This window comes from Schistocerca americana, chromosome 2, assembly GCF_021461395.2.
Source record: "Schistocerca americana isolate TAMUIC-IGC-003095 chromosome 2, iqSchAmer2.1, whole genome shotgun sequence".
NCBI classification, from domain to species: Eukaryota; Metazoa; Arthropoda; class Insecta; order Orthoptera; family Acrididae; genus Schistocerca; species Schistocerca americana.
The window spans coordinates 729,299,337-729,317,281 of NC_060120.1; the positions used below are offsets into that span (position 1 = coordinate 729,299,337).

General features: G+C 42.9%; 1 protein-coding gene across 1 annotated transcript in view; it reads right to left on the bottom strand.

Annotated features, from left to right (window-relative positions):
• Nucleotides 1-254: 254 nt before the first annotated feature.
• LOC124595328 overlaps nucleotides 255-17,945 on the bottom strand; it is a 55,293-nt gene continuing 37,602 nt past the window's right edge. Inside the window, exons 3-6 of the mRNA XM_047134030.1 lie at nucleotides 16,829-16,976; nucleotides 11,384-11,517; nucleotides 8,129-8,278; nucleotides 255-1,046 (exon numbers count right to left, since the gene is read on the bottom strand). Of these exons, the coding sequence (XP_046989986.1) occupies nucleotides 883-1,046; nucleotides 8,129-8,278; nucleotides 11,384-11,517; nucleotides 16,829-16,976 (596 nt within the window). The 3' untranslated portion in view covers nucleotides 255-882. The remainder of the gene's footprint in view (nucleotides 1,047-8,128; nucleotides 8,279-11,383; nucleotides 11,518-16,828; nucleotides 16,977-17,945) is intronic.

Below are 17,945 nucleotides of genomic sequence, written 5' to 3' on the forward strand. Positions count from 1 at the left end.
AATAAAGGGTTAGAGTATTGGGTAAGCTTTCTGGGAACAATATGTTCGACAGGGACAGGGAACGAAATACAAAGATTAACAGTTGAAAAGAAGATATCGTAAGAAAGAAAGCAAATAGAAAGCCAAAACTAATACCATTTTATAGACACTCATTAGTTCGTGCAAGAAACAGGCGAAGAGACATGTAGCAGTAAAGGAGACTGGAGATGTAACAATCAAGTATCAAATATTTAAGACTGAAGGAATAAAAGTATCAGTTAAATGAAGTTTTATTCTTAATATAATTAACAAGTTACAAAATTGCAGTACACACAGTTATAAGCCATAAATAAAAATAAATATTAAATAAGAGCCTATATGTTTTGTACTTTGTAGGTATGACGTATGAAAATTGTGATGTCCCTCGTAACTATATGGAACTCAGTTCGTTCAGTCTTAAGTAAAAAATTATAATTAAGTAAACAATGAAACCAAACATTATTCACTCTCGGGCAATGACAGTTACAATAATAGTTTATTATATAATCACTCGATCGTCTTCATATTTACTTTTTAGTGTATTACGAGCAATGAAACAGTGTTCCTTAGAGCACGTTCTTTCTGGCTTGACAGGAAGCTGATATCATTAATGTTACGTAACTATTTTCACTGTGTTATGATTCAATTTCTCTAACACTTCCACGGGAAGCGCAGGATTCAAACTATGGAGTCTGAAAGCAATAAAGGGCCACAGTGAGATAAAAACACCATTTTGATAAACCCTGAGGGGATGGAAGGAGCCCCTCGGGCACGTAGCTGCCAAATAGGACGACATGTGTTGCGAGAGAGGGAGTCTGGTGAGAAGAGGAAGTGATGCTGGGCGGCAGTGAATGTTTCTGCCGTTCAGTGCTTGGCGTCTTCAGGAAAGAGTACGCGCAGCGGTGCGGCGCGGAACGCCTTGCTGAGCACGTCTCGCAGCACCATGGCCGCCACACTCTCCACAGCAGGCCGCAGCTCGCGCACCAGTGACACCGAGTTCTCGTTCAGGAAGCTGTTCGTCGCCATCACTGGAAAATACGTCAGCTTTTATTTTACACCTGTGTAAGCAGTTACTACCCACAGTCCCATAGTTTTGAAATATCCTATGAAGAAATGGAATATGTTACTTACCACACACGATATACAGGATGTTCGGAAATTCCCGTTACAAACTTCAAGGATTTGTGGAGGGAGTGAGTACATAATATTCTGAACAGGAACCATGTCCAAAACGTACCGTTTCCGTGCTACAGCCGTTTAAAAACATGGTTATGAACTTCTTATATGCTACCAGTTTCGGCAATACATTGACGCTATCTTCAGGCCCCACACGTCATACACGGAGGGAGCCATATAACAGGATCCGTGAATCAGATCACTATGCAACAGCTCTTGGTGGCCACCAAGAGCTGTTGCAAAGCGATTTGATTCACGAATCCAGTTATATGGCTTCTTCCGTGTATAGCGATTATACGACCATAAAGTGTGGGGCCTGAAGATGGCAACAATGTAATTCCGAAACATGTAGCATATAAGAAGCTCATAAAATAAATGTCTAAAATACACACGGCTGTTGGTAAATTATTGCATCAAGAAATGTCATTTGGCGTCTGTTCTACCCCTCTAACGTGGTTCGAGCCCCATTCGCTTGTTTGTGAGTGTTAGATCAACGTGGTTAAGTACAGCTTTGTGGAATATGTCTACATAATCCTTCTGAATGACGAAGCTCACAGTAATGAAAGAGCTGCTTGTCGCCTTTATCAAGATCGTTCTCCACAACGTCCGACTCCATCGCATACACTTTTCGCCACAATTACGCAACGGCTTGGAAAAAGGTACCTTCACCGCCAGCAGGCGTGACTGGTGCTGCAAGGAGACACCGCACTCCCGATTTGGAAGAGACTGTACTGCATCATGTTGAAGAGAATCCGCCAACGAGTACACGAGCAATTTATTTGAATTTTAATGAGTGGAACTGTAAAACAAATGATGTACTAAAGTGGTCGCTTTACCAACATGTTTGAAATGAATGTAGCACGGAAGCGGTACGTTATGTTTTTCAGACATGGGTTCCAATTCAGTATATTATGTACTCACTTCCCTTTACAAGTCCTAGAAGTTTGTAAACTGAATTTCCGAACATCCTGTAGAGGATGGAAGATGCTTGTTTCAAACTATCGATAATAATCAGAGTGTGGAAGCCAAAATGGTAAGAATTATTCAAATACAGAGGTAGAGATTATGCCAAAATGACCCCAATACTAGTGACTAAGTTCTAGCGAGAGAATAATCACTGCCCCAGGTGATTTAAGAACACTGTAACACACCTAATGTTCAACCACAGTTGCTACGGGAAACACCTACATCAGGTTGGTGATATCCTCATTGTGCGACTGCAGTACGGAAGCAGATGCCATCCACACCGTGTCGGATGCCTGTACAGATATGATACTACAAAATAACTGTTACAACAGCTGGTTAACACTTGGTGCCCTTGGAGACTTTGATAGCCTTGCTGTTACGCACGAAAGACTTTAGAGTACAGTATCTATTACATCCATTTTAACTGAAATGGAGGTCATCGTTTGATGTGATGCAACTGTATTTTACTTTATATATGCAGGTTTAAGTGTCTCGATGGCCGCACAAGTCAATACTCAGATGAAAACTAACAGTGACAATGATAATAGCAATAATACGCTTGTTTGGAGTCTGCTCCCGCTTGAAGAGCACCGACTAGCGGCACGAACAGTGAAATCTGGAAAAGCATCCTGATCCTTGTGGCGGAAAAGTTAGACAACAAAATTAGTACTATGTTTCATGAGTTCTCTTAAATTACGGTGCGAGTGACCTTAAACTGAAGTGCATCAAACATATTTCATCTGAAAAGGAAAGTTATGCTGACCAGTAGAATACCAAAATGAATGTACGTGAATATATGCAAGTAAAAACAAAGACGTCGAAAAGGGATAGCGGAGTAGACGAATGCTCATTGGTCAGTTCAACAGCGTTGTTTGTAGTTGTTCATCATGTGAACCTGAGTCTCGACAGAATATGGTTGTTCATCTCTGTGAGCCGGTACGTTGTATTCGCGTAGTATGTGGAAATGAGGTACGTAGCAATGTAGGAATGTATTTTATTGTAAATAATTAAGAGTATCTGACATAAAAGTTCACATTTTTCTAACATTTGGTGAAGTGATGTGCTTATGAAACATTAATTTTAAAAAATACATTTTTTTTTTTAATTTAATGTCTGCCTCAAGCTCACTCATTACGTTTCGTATCATCAGACTAGCGGAATGGTACACAAATTCACTGCTTGTTTTAATAATTTTACAGACCTTATATGGCGAAGTATTTCATTGGCGGTCTAGCGGTTCTAGGTGCTCAGTCCGGAACCGCGCGATTGCTACGGTCGCAGGTTCAAATCCTGCCTCGGGCATGGATGTGTGTGATGTCCTTAGGTTAGTTAGGTTTAAGTAGTTCTAAGTTTTAGGGGACTGATGACCACAGATGTTAAGTTCCATAGTGCTCAGAGCCATTTGAACCATTTTGCCATTTCATTGGCCATCAGACCTGATTACAATTCTCGTAACGAAAAGGCCGATCAACTCGTAAATCTAAACACCCACGCTTAGTAACGGCTGATTAGCTTTTGATAATTTGCAGTAATCGGTTTTTCCACTTCACCACTGATCCGTTGCACACAGAGACTGAGTTGCGAGGAAACAGTATCTCGCAGTCTGGAAGACTCATATTAAATTGTAAATCAGGTCACACTATTTAAGAAGCGATATTAAACGGTACGTATCTGTAAAATCGCTGGTTGTGACAGTAAATGGTAGACGGATTTGTTGTGAGGGTACTGGAAAGAATATAGTCTACAGGGTGAATGAAACATGTGTCAAACTTTAGGGATGTATTCTTCACATCAAAACATTACAAAAAGTTCATATGAACATGGGTCTGAGAATCCTTCGTTGGAGAGGGATGAAAGGTATGTCCTCCAGTGACTCCTGGTTGAGCAACTTACCTCAAACGTGCATGTTTACTCATTTCCTTGTTGAGGATTGCTTGTACAACTGTTTTGTTTTGTCTGATTGTCGTTCGTTCTGTTTTAGAATAACTTCCATCATAACGACGTATTCAGTGTCTAAAATTACGTATATGCACAGCAAGTACCGCCTAGTAGATGGGAAAGCGGAGGCAGCACGGCAGCCTCATGCTTAACGTTATCCTGCGAGATAGTTACCTTGTGCAGGAACGTTCATACGGTTTCGCCAACTGTTCCGGGAGACAGGCTCATTTGAAGAGAGTGTTTCAGTTTGTACGAGACCACGCTATGTGCGAACGTATTAGCTTGAGTAGATTCTACGTACTCGGAGTGGAACTCCAACAAGTACAAGGAGAGATGCGAGAATCTAAGGCGCTAATCACTCGACGATCTGGAGAATTCTGCATGAAAATCTTCAGTATCCATATCACCTTCAACTAATTCAAAGATTAAATGATGCAAATTATCCGTCAAGAAGAACTTTCTGTCAACTGTTGGGGCAATATGCTGTCTTTCTGCAGTTCTTAGTATATACCTTATTCACGTGACTGGAACCTCAGTTAAAATAATAATAATCACGTCTGGGCTTACGAAATTCCTCATGAAACGCGACAAGACAGACAACAGAGGTTTAGCCTAAACATGTGGCGAAGAATCATTCTTGATCATCTCACTGGCCCTAGCTTCTTTCCGCAACGTCTTATTGGATCAATGTATCTGACGTTTTTCAGACATGAGTCGCTACATTTACTTGACCACGTGCCTCTGGATGTCATCCAACGAATGTGGTTCACGCCTGTTGCTGCTCCACCTCACTTTACATGTATAGCTCGCTAGCATCTCGATAACCAGTTTGCGAACAGTTGATTGGTCGAGGAAATTCATTGGATGTCCTGCCTGATCAGTAGATTTGAATCCAATGGATTTTTTCTTTAAGGACATTTAAAGTCCTTGATGTATGCAACTCGCCTACCCAATGTCAATGTTCAGAGGGAGCGTATCGCAGATGGATATGACAAAAAATTAACACAGAACCCACTAGGAGTTTTCCACAGCTCGCGCTAAAGTATGGAATGTAGGCTTACGGGATGCATGGAAGGAGGAGGTGCTCACTTCGAGCAATTGCTGTAAATGTGAATGTGTTTGCCATGAATCATAACTCTTCTTGTATGTAAATGTGTTTGGTAAATGTGTCATTTTTGTGTCGTGAATAATAAATCCCTTCACATCTCCCTACTACATCCAAACCCCAATAAATGACCAGCAGCGTGATGCACCTTAACAACAGAGATACAAATAGGAAACTGCAACTCTCTATGAATGGCAAACGTATCATGCCTGAGGATAAGTCTAAATACTTGGGAGCGAAATTAGACCGCACTATAACGTATAACTTACATCTAGAAGATACAAAACAGAAAGTAAAATCCCTTTTAATGCTGTGCTATCGAAACTATCTCGAACTGCATGTGGCCGTGGAGTGAATTGTTTCACACTATCCTGTCTAAACTGTTTGGAACAATATTTGGCTGCGGAATGAGCACATTGAGGATTTCAGCATTAGGCCTAGTCTACAACTGTCTGAATACTGTTCGCCAATCTGGATGAGAAGTGTACACATAGCTAAAGTGAACGTCCAACCAAAGGCGACAATGTGGATAATTTCTGGAACACTCAGGGTGCCCCCTAAAATTAGATGACCACACTTAGCCACAAGATCATACAGAAAAATCCTAAACAACCCAGAACTCCCTGTACACCAAGACCTAGCACTTACAAACGGTTTAAATCCAGGTCAGCTTCCTGGAAAATAGGCTTCGACTCGAAGACAGCTTGGAAAGAGCTATGGGCTTTAAGTGAACTTAAAAACCGATACTTGGTGGACGGTCCCAACATAAAGACCGATGGGTTCAACCTTCCGACGAAATTGTGGACAACTTAGAACCGCGCCAGGACGAATGCTATCAAATATTTTAGTTAATACAATATGTGATGAATGTCTCTGTAAATAAATGTCAAAATTTGATCGTCTCCTGTCACAGCAGTCTTCGCCACAAGAGGTAATGTACCATTGTCAATTGCACGGAGAAAAATTTGGACGGTGCGACGCTGTTTGGATTAAACAAAGGACTCAGTCTTGCAACTACACCTCGAGCGCCACTTTCATTTGTTTTGTGAGTGTTGAAGAATCCGTCCGGCCACTATGGCGCCTTCCTTCGGATGCTGCAGAAGAAATAATCAGGGAAACTTGCCGTGCTCTTTTGAAAACTCCTCCTCAGCGTAGTACTTTAACTTATCCAGACACGACTGCGCTACGAAATTTATGTGAAGGCACTGGCATAGTGGTACTGGAGGCTACAAAGGAATGAAACCGTTTTGTTACCCCGTAGTAGAATGTTTTGAACAGACTGACGGCGTCATCATGGGCAACCCTCCGTCTCCCTTGGTGGCCAACGTTTTTATGGAGGATTTCGAGGAGAGAGCACTTGAATCAGCGGAACTTAAACCGACTATATTTTGGAAGGCCGCGCGGAGTGGCCACGCGGTTTCAGGCGTCCTGCCACGGACTGCGCGGCCCCTCCCGTCGTTGGTTCGAGTTCTCCTTCGGGAATGGGTGTGTGTGTTGTTCTTAGCATAAGTTAGTTTAAGTTAGTTTAAGTAGTGTGCAGTCTAGGGACCGATGACCGAAGCAGTTTGGTCCCTTAGGAATTCACACACATGAACATTTATTTTGGAGTTATGTAGACTATACTTTCATAGCGTAGCCTCGTAGAGGAGATAAACTTACGGAGTTTCTTCGCCATCTCAAGTCCATTCATAAGAACATTCGGTGCATTCTGCCTTTATTGGATGTGTTGGTTAGTCGAAAGAATGATAGTTCTCTGAGGCATTCAGTTTATCATAAGCCCACTCATACTGATTTGTACTAATATTTGCGTGCGTCAAGTTGTCATCACTCGTCACAAAGTATGATCGTGCTTTAAGCACATTCATACACACAGCTCACACTGTCTCAGACCTAGGTAGTTTACCTGAAGAGTTGGCCCACCAAAAGACGGTGTTTAGAAAGAATGGATACTCTACCCAGCAGATTGACAGGGTACTGTCAGTTACAATGAAGAATCAGGAAGTGGATAAAGGGGAGAAAAAGCCGGCAAAATCTTTAGTTTTTCTTCCTTTTGTGGACAACATTTCGTTTAAAGTAGCAAGAATCCTAAGCAAATTTCAAGTGAAAGTCATTTTCCGTCCACCATCTAAGATTGCAGACAACTTGGGATCGGTGATGGACGACTTGTCATTGCGGAAGGCAACAATTTACAAAATACCTTATCAGTGTAGTACGGGCTATATAGCACAGACCACAACCACTGTGAAAGAACGCTGCACTGAACATCAATGTTGCACGCGTCTTCTGCAACCAAGCAAGTCGACTATTGCCGGACACTGTATTTTAACTGGACATTCAATGGAGTATGATAGAACTGTGATTCTGACTACAGCTACGTCTTTTTGGGACGACAGTGTGCCCCAGCGGCAGCGACGAGCGATTGCACAGAGGACAACTTGGTTCCGTGGTTCCACCAGCGAGGGCGCTGCCGCCGTGAAGTGTGGTCCATCTGTAAACTTGAATTTTGACGCATGCGCGGAGTACTAGCAGGGAGCTATATGGGCAGAACGGAGCAAGTCTTCGTAAGTTTTCGATGGCTCACCTAAAGATGACTAGAAGGTGTCCAGTCGAAATATCGTGCAGTGAATTAATCAACGACAGGCTGCAAGATCGACATTTGTTGGAACATTCAGTTCTCCAGGGAAGTTTTAAAATTCACAAATAACCTTCCTAACGAAAGATTTTCGGACCCATGTTCATACGGACATTTTGTAATGTTTTGATGTGAAGAATAAATGTCCAAAGTTCCTGAAATCTGTTTTTATACATGTTGTAAGTGTTTGAAGGAAACCCCACAGAAGACGCTAGTGTGGCCACCCTGGAGTACAACTGTTTGAAGTAGCGCAAGAATCATCAAAAGGTCACGTGGACACCAGAGGTACGTACCGATGTCAGAGCTTCCCTGCTCGAGGTTGCGGAAGAGCACCATGGCGGCTCCCACGTCCAGCCGCAGCGCCGTGTCCGAAACAGTGAGGAACTTCTCCCCGCGACGCGACACGGTGCGCAGGCGTACCTCCACCTCCGCTGCCGTGTCCGCTGCAACACACGGCCACATCGAGATCGAGCAGCTACACACTCAGCGTTGACAAACACCACACACTCTCCTGCGCTACCTGTTACCTGTGGATACTCAATTTACTTTCCAGATATTCCTTCAACGAACAAAGCATCTGACAGTAACAGTTTCAGTCATACACACACAGTGTGGGAAAAGCCGTTGCGGCCAAGAAAAAAGTCCCACGACAGTATTCTTCATTGTTTGTGCTGAGTAGTCTTCGCGTAGTTATTCTAGCGCCTCATAGTGGACAATGCCTTCGAAAAGAAAGAAATTCGGGAAATTGTCCGTTCCTGTGACGAAAAATAGTAGATACGATTCTTACGCATGAACATTCAGTGTAGAATACTTCGTTTTATGTTAATCGAGTGTCATCACGTTTAACTACGATGTACACTCCTGGAAATTGAAATAAGAACACCGTGAATTCATTGTCCCAGGAAGGGGAAACTTTATTGACACATTCCTGGGGTCAGATACATCACATGATCACACTGACAGAACCACAGGCACATAGACACAGGCAACAGAGCATGCACAATGTCGGCACTAGTACAGTGTATATCCACCTTTCGCAGCAATGCAGGCTGCTATTCTCCCATGGAGACGATCGTAGAGATGCTGGATGTAGTCCTGTGGAACGGCTTGCCATGCCATTTCCACCTGGCGCCTCAGTTGGACCAGCGTTCGTGCTGGACGTGCAGACCGCGTGAGACGACACTTCATCCAGTCCCAAATATGCTCAATGGGGGACAGATCCGGAGATCTTGCTGGCCAGGGTAGTTGACTTACACCTTCTAGAGCACGTTGGGTGGCACGGGATACATGCGGACGTGCATTGTCCTGTTGGAACAGCAAGTTCCCTTGCCGGTCTAGGAATGGTAGAACGATGGGTTCGATGACGGTTTGGATGTACCGTGCACTATTCAGTGTCCCCTCGACGATCACCAGTGGTGTACGGCCAGTGTAGGAGCTCGCTCCCCACACCATGATGCCGGGTGTTGGCCCTGTGTGCCTCGGTCGTATGCAGTCCTGATTGTGGCGCTCACCTGCACGGCGCCAAACACGCATACGACCATCATTGGCACCAAGGCAGAAGCGACTCTCATCGCTGACGACGACACGTCTCCATTCGTCCCTCCATTCACGCCTGTCGCGACACCACTGGAGGCGGGCTGCACGATGTTGGGGCGTGAGCGGAAGACGGCCTAACGGTGTGCGGGACCGTAGCCCAGCTTCATGGAGACGGTTGCGAATGGTCCTCGCCGATATCCCAGGAGCAACAGTGTCCCTAATTTGCTGGGAAGTGGCGGTACGGTCCCCTACGGCACTGCGTAGGATCCTACGGTCTTGGCGTGCATCCGTGCGTCGCTGCGGTCCGGTCCCAGGTCGACGGGCACGTGCACCTTCCGCCGACCACTGGCGACAACATCGATGTACTGTTTAGACCTCACGCCCCACGTGTTGAGCAATTCGGCGGTACGTCCACCCGGCCTCCCGCATGCCCACTATACGCCCTCGCTCAAAGTCCGTCAACTGCACATACGGTTCACGTCCACGCTGTCGCGGCATGCTACCAGTGTTAAAGACTGCGATGGAGCTCCGTATGCCACGGCAAACTGGCTGACACTGACGGCGGCGGTGCACAAATGCTGCGCAGCTAGCGCCATTCGACGGCCAACACCGCGGTTCCTGGTGTGTCCGCTGTGCCGTGCGTGTGACCATTGCTTGTACAGCCCTCTCGCAGTGTCCGGAGCAAGTATGGTGAGTCTGACACACCGGTGTCAATGTGTTCTTTTTTCCATTTCCTGGAGTGTATTATCAAATTTGTGGTGGACTACCTGCTGCAGTGCAGCAAAGGATATTTATCCATCAGAGCTTAATGTAGTTTGAAATAGACATGATCCACTATTGTCGAACAGAGTCACAGTGAAATGATGTATTTCGAGCAAATAATAATCGGAACAACAGTGGTGCCTAACTTAAAACTTTCCAGTATTTTCTATAATCTTCATGACTGCAGAGTGCTGCGCCAATTTGTGAAAAAAAAAGTTATGAGTACTAACGAATGCCAATTCCCCATTATTTTTGTAAAAGTTAATGGGATTCCATGTGTCTTGGCGTACAGAATAGCGGGATTAATTTTCATTGAGTTTAGATAGTGCAAATATAGCCTCCATTAACTGTATGTCATTGTAATGTGTATTGAATTCATCCCTTGATCTTCCTCTACAGTTTCTACACCCCACCTCCCCCCCCCCCTACCAAACTTACGATTACTGGATGTCTCAGGAAACGCCGTATCAACCGAGTTCTTCTTTTACATAGTTTTTGACATAAATTTCCTTTCTTCTCCAATTCGACTGAGTACCTCCTCATCAGTTAATCGATCTACCCATGTAGTCTTCGTTTGTAGCAGGGCTGTTCAAAACCTCCTGTAATGCTGGTGTGCTAAATATGACGTTAAGGTGAGTCTGATCGTTAATGTGTTTAACGAGAACTATTAAACAATTCGAATAATGAGAAACTTCAGTATGACATGCGTAAAAGCTAATTTCACATACAGTTAATACAGAAATACGCACGGTACGGATATTCATACTGACTTGGTTACTGGACCAGTAGATGTATACTTTCATGAAACATTTCGTTTAAGCAATCTTTGGAAGCTCAAAATAACAAAATACAGCACACATTTGGATCAAGGGGGAGAGATTATTTGCGTAATGTGTATTCGCTTGTCTGCTTCCTCCTTTCCCTTTCACAACATGTGCCATTGGCAACAAATTATGAAATGAAGCTCAAAATCAATATTGAGATATCAGAGGTATCAGAACCTCCAGAGCGATTTTAAGTTTTTGTACGTTTTAGCAGTTTGTCTAATAATTATGTTTGACAATGAAAAGTAACATAGAAGCCGAAGCGGAAATTCTGTTTATACAGGCCCATAACATACGAAAATAAAAGGAAATTTTAAAAATGAAAACAGCTAAACGAATAAGTAAGCGCACATTAACCAAAGCGTGAAGAATACACACTACACTTAGATTCTGTAGAATGTATAGTGGCAGCAGGACAGTACTCACTGATGTTGGCCGTGAGCGAGCCACTGCCCCTAATGCGCCGCTGCAGCACGGTGCCGTCGATGTGGTAGCCGGCCTCCAGGCGCAGCCGCGGCAGCCGCAGGGAGCCAGTCAGCACGCCGTGGTCCACATCCGCTCTGCAACAAGGGCAGCGAAAATCCGTCTTTACTCAGTTCCTTACACTTAGGCTTGTAAATCATCATCTGACCTGCTAGTTAACTTTAATAATAGTACAATCGCTACGAATTTCTTTTATTTCATTTCTTGATTTAAGTTATAAGGAAACAAACTTTAGAGATATTAATCTACCGATTAGTACCTCGTATCAGTTCTGTGTGATACTATTCAGCCACTTATCTAAATGGGTCTTAATGATGACTTTTTCTGTTACCTTACTTCACAGTGAGTTGAAGATAAATCTCAGTAGAGCTGTGTCTGTATAATTCGATGCAATGTTCCTTCGGACACTCATGCAAGTCCGAAGGAACAGAAACTGCTGATGACAGCCGTATTACATTATGAATGCATCCGAAAATTACGAATATGACTGCACAACAGTTATACGATTTACTAGTAACATATTGAAATTGAGACCGCACTAGGACTCGAACCCGTATTTTCCGCTTTAGGTAAGATATTGCTACCAGCTCAGCCATCCTCGCACGCCTCCAGGACTGACCCAAAATTCCAGATTTTCTAGTGCCTACGTTGCCTAGTGTTCGCATACAGTTTACGATTGTCAGATAGCCTTGCTTTGGCAGTGTTTGTATTTTACTGTGTCTGTATAGTTCTGTGGAATGTTCCATCGGACATGCATGTATTTTCCGGTCCTGCACAAATTTTCATATGTTGGTAGTGAATCCTATAGCCATTGTACAATCGTATTCGCAATTAAATTTTTCTGGAATATTGTTCCACGAAATGTCACCATGGAATGTAAGATCAGATGATGATCTCTGTATTAAATCGAAAATGATCATCCACAAACAAAAAGTAACGACTTATATGCGACCACGACTGTGTTTACTAAAGTATTCACAATTTTCGAATGCATTTCATAAGATAAAATTAATGGGATGTTTCATTCGAAAGACGTGTTATAGGTAGCCACGGATGCCACTTCGCAACAACTCCACCCTCTTCCGTGCTGTTAACAATGGTCAACGAACGGATACAACGTGGAAAGTGCCAAAATAACAATATTTTCCTTGTCTGACGATCCGAACGTTTCTAACTGTCCACATTAGTGGTCTGTTTCTATTGGACAAGTCTCGTCCTCATAACAGTGCCATCTCGACGTGTTCTCTTTCAGGCGCTGTACCGAACAGAGTTGCCAAATATATCCTTAATAAAAAACGTCTGGAGTGATGTAGGGTTTGTCATCAAGAATCCATAACAATCAACCGCCCACTAGGAACTGCAAGAGAAAATCAGTGTTCATGAGATTGAATATCACAAGATGATTTTAGTTGTACCTAATAGTTCATCCAGCTAAATCTTGGACACTGCGATTCTAATCACTGTGACCCGACACAGAACAGAAGTAAACCAAATTACTCTCTTTAGTGCAATATATTGCTCCCAGAGATATCAAACTGTAATCGTTCCGTCTTCTTCTTCTTGGTAATATTTATCTGTCTAGGAAGTGTTCACGTCATCAGTAAGCGGTGTTTTGTTTCCAAGTGCGATTATTTTTAAGACGATAAATGCATGAAGAGTGCTGCATCTCTCTTAAAACTCCACTACACTGCGAGATTGCTTTACACCTTCCATTGAAACCCCAGTTTAATGCTAAGTTCTGGTTAGAGCCAGTAAGCTTATTACCGAGGCAGTCGTAGTCCGCATTTCTTTATTAGAAGATAGAGGCACAAACATCTCGTAATAAGGAAATGAATTGTACCACAAGAAAAACTGTGTTCTAGCGGCAGTGACACCATCATCCTTACGACTCAGAAGTAGAGAGGGAGAGAGAGACTGTGATGCGCGCCGATGTTGCAAAAAGTGAAGGTATGTTAATACTCGAGAAGCTGATGTCTGCAGTGAGTGCGAGGTTGCAATGGGAATGCAATAGAACTTATTTTACCTCCTTTCTAAGACACGATGCTTTACTGGTTGTATCAGTACATCACGATCTCAATCATCTGTTACCGTGGACTGTCTTCTGCCGATTAAGTCGTGAATGACAACGATGGTTCTTCGCTTGTATAGTTGCCATCTGAAATTTCTAAACGCTATTTTCATTGGCCATGCGAACATGTATTTTCTAGTAATCACAACATACGAGCATAACATTCTACGTTTTGAAGACCTGAGAGGAGAAACAGCTAACAGTACTGTGATCAAGAAATATTATTGTTAAGATTCGGGGTAACTTTAGTCTGGAAGATACTTCGGATGTTGAAATAGTTGCATAATAGTTACAACGCGTGCTTTCAGCTCTCCGGCGCTTCCTCACATTATACCGAGTAAACGTACATTTAATCTTAGAAAACCTACTGGCTTTTGGGCTCTGATGCTTCCTTTCTACAAGATTAGTCACATTTGACAACTACCTACTGCCGTTCGTCCTTCACCATTGGCTTCTTGTAGTACATTTTACAATACAAAATAACATTTCTTACTACTGCGTTCTTACTTTTTAAGGACAACTCTTCACCACAAAACAGCAGTAACGCATATCGGATTTCTCCTATAATAAAGAACTTAAACACTTCTTTTGCGCTCTTCTGATGACGATATTCGTTTTCAGCTCACCTTAAATTGTTGACATATATTCTGTACTCCACAATATCATGAAAGGATATTTTGTTGCCATTTCAAGGGCTTTTTCCGTGGTTTTATTCCAGTAGTGAATTACACTCTAGGACAAAAAAAGGGATGGAAATTGGTGTATGTATTCCACATGTAACGTTGATTTAGAGATAAACAAAAGATTACAGTTTCACAAAAAGTGGATGATTTATTCAAGAGAAAGAGCTTGATAAACTGAGCAAGCAATAACGTCTTGGTCCACCTCTGGCTCTTATGGAAGCTGTTATCTCACTTTCCATTGATTTTCAGAGTTGTCAGATATCCTCCTGCGGGACATCGTTCCAAATTCTGTCCAGTTGGCGCGTTTGATCGTCAAAGTCCCGGGCTGGTTGGAAAGCTCTGCCCATAATGCTCCGAACTTTCTCAATTGGGGAGACATCCGACGACATTGCTGACCAACGTAGAGTTTGGAAAGCACCAAAACAAGCAGTAGAAATCCTCGCCGTGTATGGATGGGCATAATCTTGCTGAAGTTTAAGCTCAGGATGGCTTGCCATGAAGGGCTATGTCATAAGGGTGCCGCGGTCGACAACCAAAGGGGACCTGCTGTGAAAATAAATGGCACCCCAAACCATCACTCCTGGTTATCGAGCTACAGCGTGGGAGACAGTCAAGTTGGTATCCCACTGCTGTCCAAGGCTTCCCCAGACACGCCTTCGCGGGTCATCGGGGCGGGTCTCATCACTGAAGACAATTTCAGTCCAGTGAATGAGATACCAGGCCCCGATGAACACCAAAAACGTATTTGGAAACGTCCTGGACAGCGGTAGGATATCAGTCCGTCTCCCGCTATGCAGCCCGAAAACCAGAAGATCTGGGGTGCCATTTCTTTTCATAGCAGGTCCGCTTTGGATGTCATCCGCAGCACCTTTGTAGCACAGCAGTACACCGTCTCCCAGTTTTCTTGCGCGTTATGGCAAGCCATCTTGGGCTTAAATTTCAGCAAGATAATGACCTTCCGCAGACACCGAGAGATTTTACAGCTTGCCTTCGTGCTTGCCAAACCCTGACTTTGGCCAGCGAGGTCGCCGAATTCTCCCCAACCGAGGACGTTAGGAGCACTATGAGCAGGGCTCTCCAACCAGATCGGGATTTTGACGATGTAACGCGCCAGTTGGACATAATTTGGTACAATATCCCTCAGGAGGACATCCAACAACTGTCAATCAATGCCAAGCCGAATAACTGCTTGCATAATGGCCAGAGGCAGACTAACAAATTGACTTGCTGAATTAAGCTCTTTCTCTTCAACAAATCCCCCAATTATTCTGAAATTGTAATCGCTTGTTTATCTCTGTATGTACATTACATATACCAACTTCCGTTCCATTCGCATAATTCCTTCGTGGTGCGTCGTTACCTTTGTCTTAGAGTGTATTTAAGGATCGACTGATTGCACTTTCGTAACAGCTTACAGGTTTGACCCTTTTTTGCGGTGGATGGGGATGTTGTGGAAACTGGTAACCATATAGTTTCAAACTTAAAATATGCCTTGCCTAAAATACCCAACAGTTAATGGAAAGCACATACAATTCTATGTTGCTTTATTAACGCATTCAGATATACAGAGTGTAAATTTTAAGTTGACAAACCAGAATAACTCGAAAAATAAGCTTCACACTAAAAAATGTGTAGAATACAAAGTTGATTATTTTCGAGGGGGACATCTGCTAGTGCTAAAATTAGCCCGCCACCCCAGCCCCCTGGGGGTGGGACGGGAGACAACTTTAAAATTTCAAATGGAAACCCCCATTTTTTATTGCAGAATCAGATTCTACATAAAAAACGACGTACATTTTGTCTTAAACATTTGTTCTAATTCTTGGTATTTGGCGCTGTAATTCAAAAAAATCCATGTTCTCATTTTTGTGTGGAAAATAGTTACGGATAAATAAAAAGTACTTATTTACTTCGTAAATTTTGATTCGCTAAAACTAAAATTCTCCCTCTCTCCCCATAGCGTGGGGTTTGAGAGAGAGGAATTAGAGTTTTACAAATGTTGACCCAAATATTATTTTTTCCGTAGATTCGGATAAGTTTTGTTTGTTTCGTGGTCATGAGGCTACACAACTTTTAATTATTTATTTTAATTTAATTATTCATTTTATTTATCGCAAAAAAGAGAACATAGATTTTCTTGAATTACAGCGCCAGCTACCAAGAATCAAAACAATTGTGTAAGACAAAATATACGTAGTTTTTTATGTAGAATCTGATTCTACAATAAAAAATGGGGGTTCCCATTTGAAATTTGAAAGTTGCCTCCCGCCCCAATTCCCAGGGGTCTGGGGTGGCGGGATGTCCCCTTCGAAAATAATCAACTTTGGATTCTACAAATTTTTTCGTTTGAAGCTTATTTTTTTCGAGTTAGTCTCTCAACCTAAAATTTACAACCTGTATAAAACTAACAAGGTCGGACGGAAAGAGAAATGAGATGAGAACTAAAAAAGGTGACAGGACAAGAAGAAGTGGTACAAAGGAAGGGAAGGACGGCGAAAAGTCAAAGCTGTCCTAGGTGTCGCTTATCCTAGTTACGCCTGAGTTAACTAAACGCGCAGCTTAACGCTTGAGGTCATCGGTGGAGAAATCATTTGCTAACATGCCAGCGGCAGCGAGAGCGCGGCTTGGATCACGTACCTGACGTTGCTGAAGACGTAGTCGGAGAGGCCGTAGAGCTGAATGCCGGTGAGCCTGGCGCGGTACGTGAGGGCGGGAGCGTCCTGCTGCAGGTCCACCTCCGGCAGAGACAGCGGCTCCAGGGGTGGGATGTGCAGCTCGCGCACCCCTGCAACGGCGACACAACTCAGCATGGCGTGCTGCGATGCGCGGCCAGCGCTCTCCGTAAGGACGAAAAAGGTAAATGCCGTCACGGTGGCAGCTTCAGTGAGTGCCAACTTCTATTTATTTCTTCAGCGTATGTGGCTTTATACGTAATCAGGGATACAGGTATAATACCCAGGAACTACATAAAAATGTAAAATACAATCTTCACAAATAGTATAGACATAACAGAAATTATATGTCAACGTCAACAAGCTCAGTCGATTCTAGCATCGATGCAACTGTCTTCAGGAAGTCCGCCAAGTTTCCTTTATAAGAGTGCAAAGGTCATTTGCTACGAAGATGCTGCATGGACTGTCTCGAAGCGCCACAGTCAGAGTCTTGACAGTGCGTTTCTTCTCATTTATGTAGTGGATCTGCGCACTTTGTAACTTTTCTACATAAGAAAAGTTTATTTGTTGCGAGCTAAATCTGGACTGGTTTCCTGTCTAAAACTTTGTGTGTCTTCGTTGTTGTCCCGAACAATAGAAGTGGAGTATTTACAAAATAATAATGAGTCAATAGAATGAGTCACCATGTGTCTGAAACTGTATAACATTATACTTCTATTGCTATTAACTTCGACCAAATTAATTTGAAGACCAAAACTATAAACAGAAATGAGCTGTCCTGTGAAACTCTGTATTGTACAGCGCAATGAATAGTGATACAAGATGTGACGTCACAATAAGCGACTTGCAAATTCAGTACACAAAACTAATAGAATAAAAATGCTACATACAATTACAGATCGAATTTTCAAAGAATAAATAATCAAACTGTTTCTCTAAAAATTCCCTGTGAATTTATGTGTACAATTTGACTGAAATAAGTTCCAAACATAGAATAATACGCAAATGCAACTCCGCTCTGTAAGAACTGTAACTATACTTTATGTAAACTGAACCTGATGATAATTTTGAAATGGAAAGAT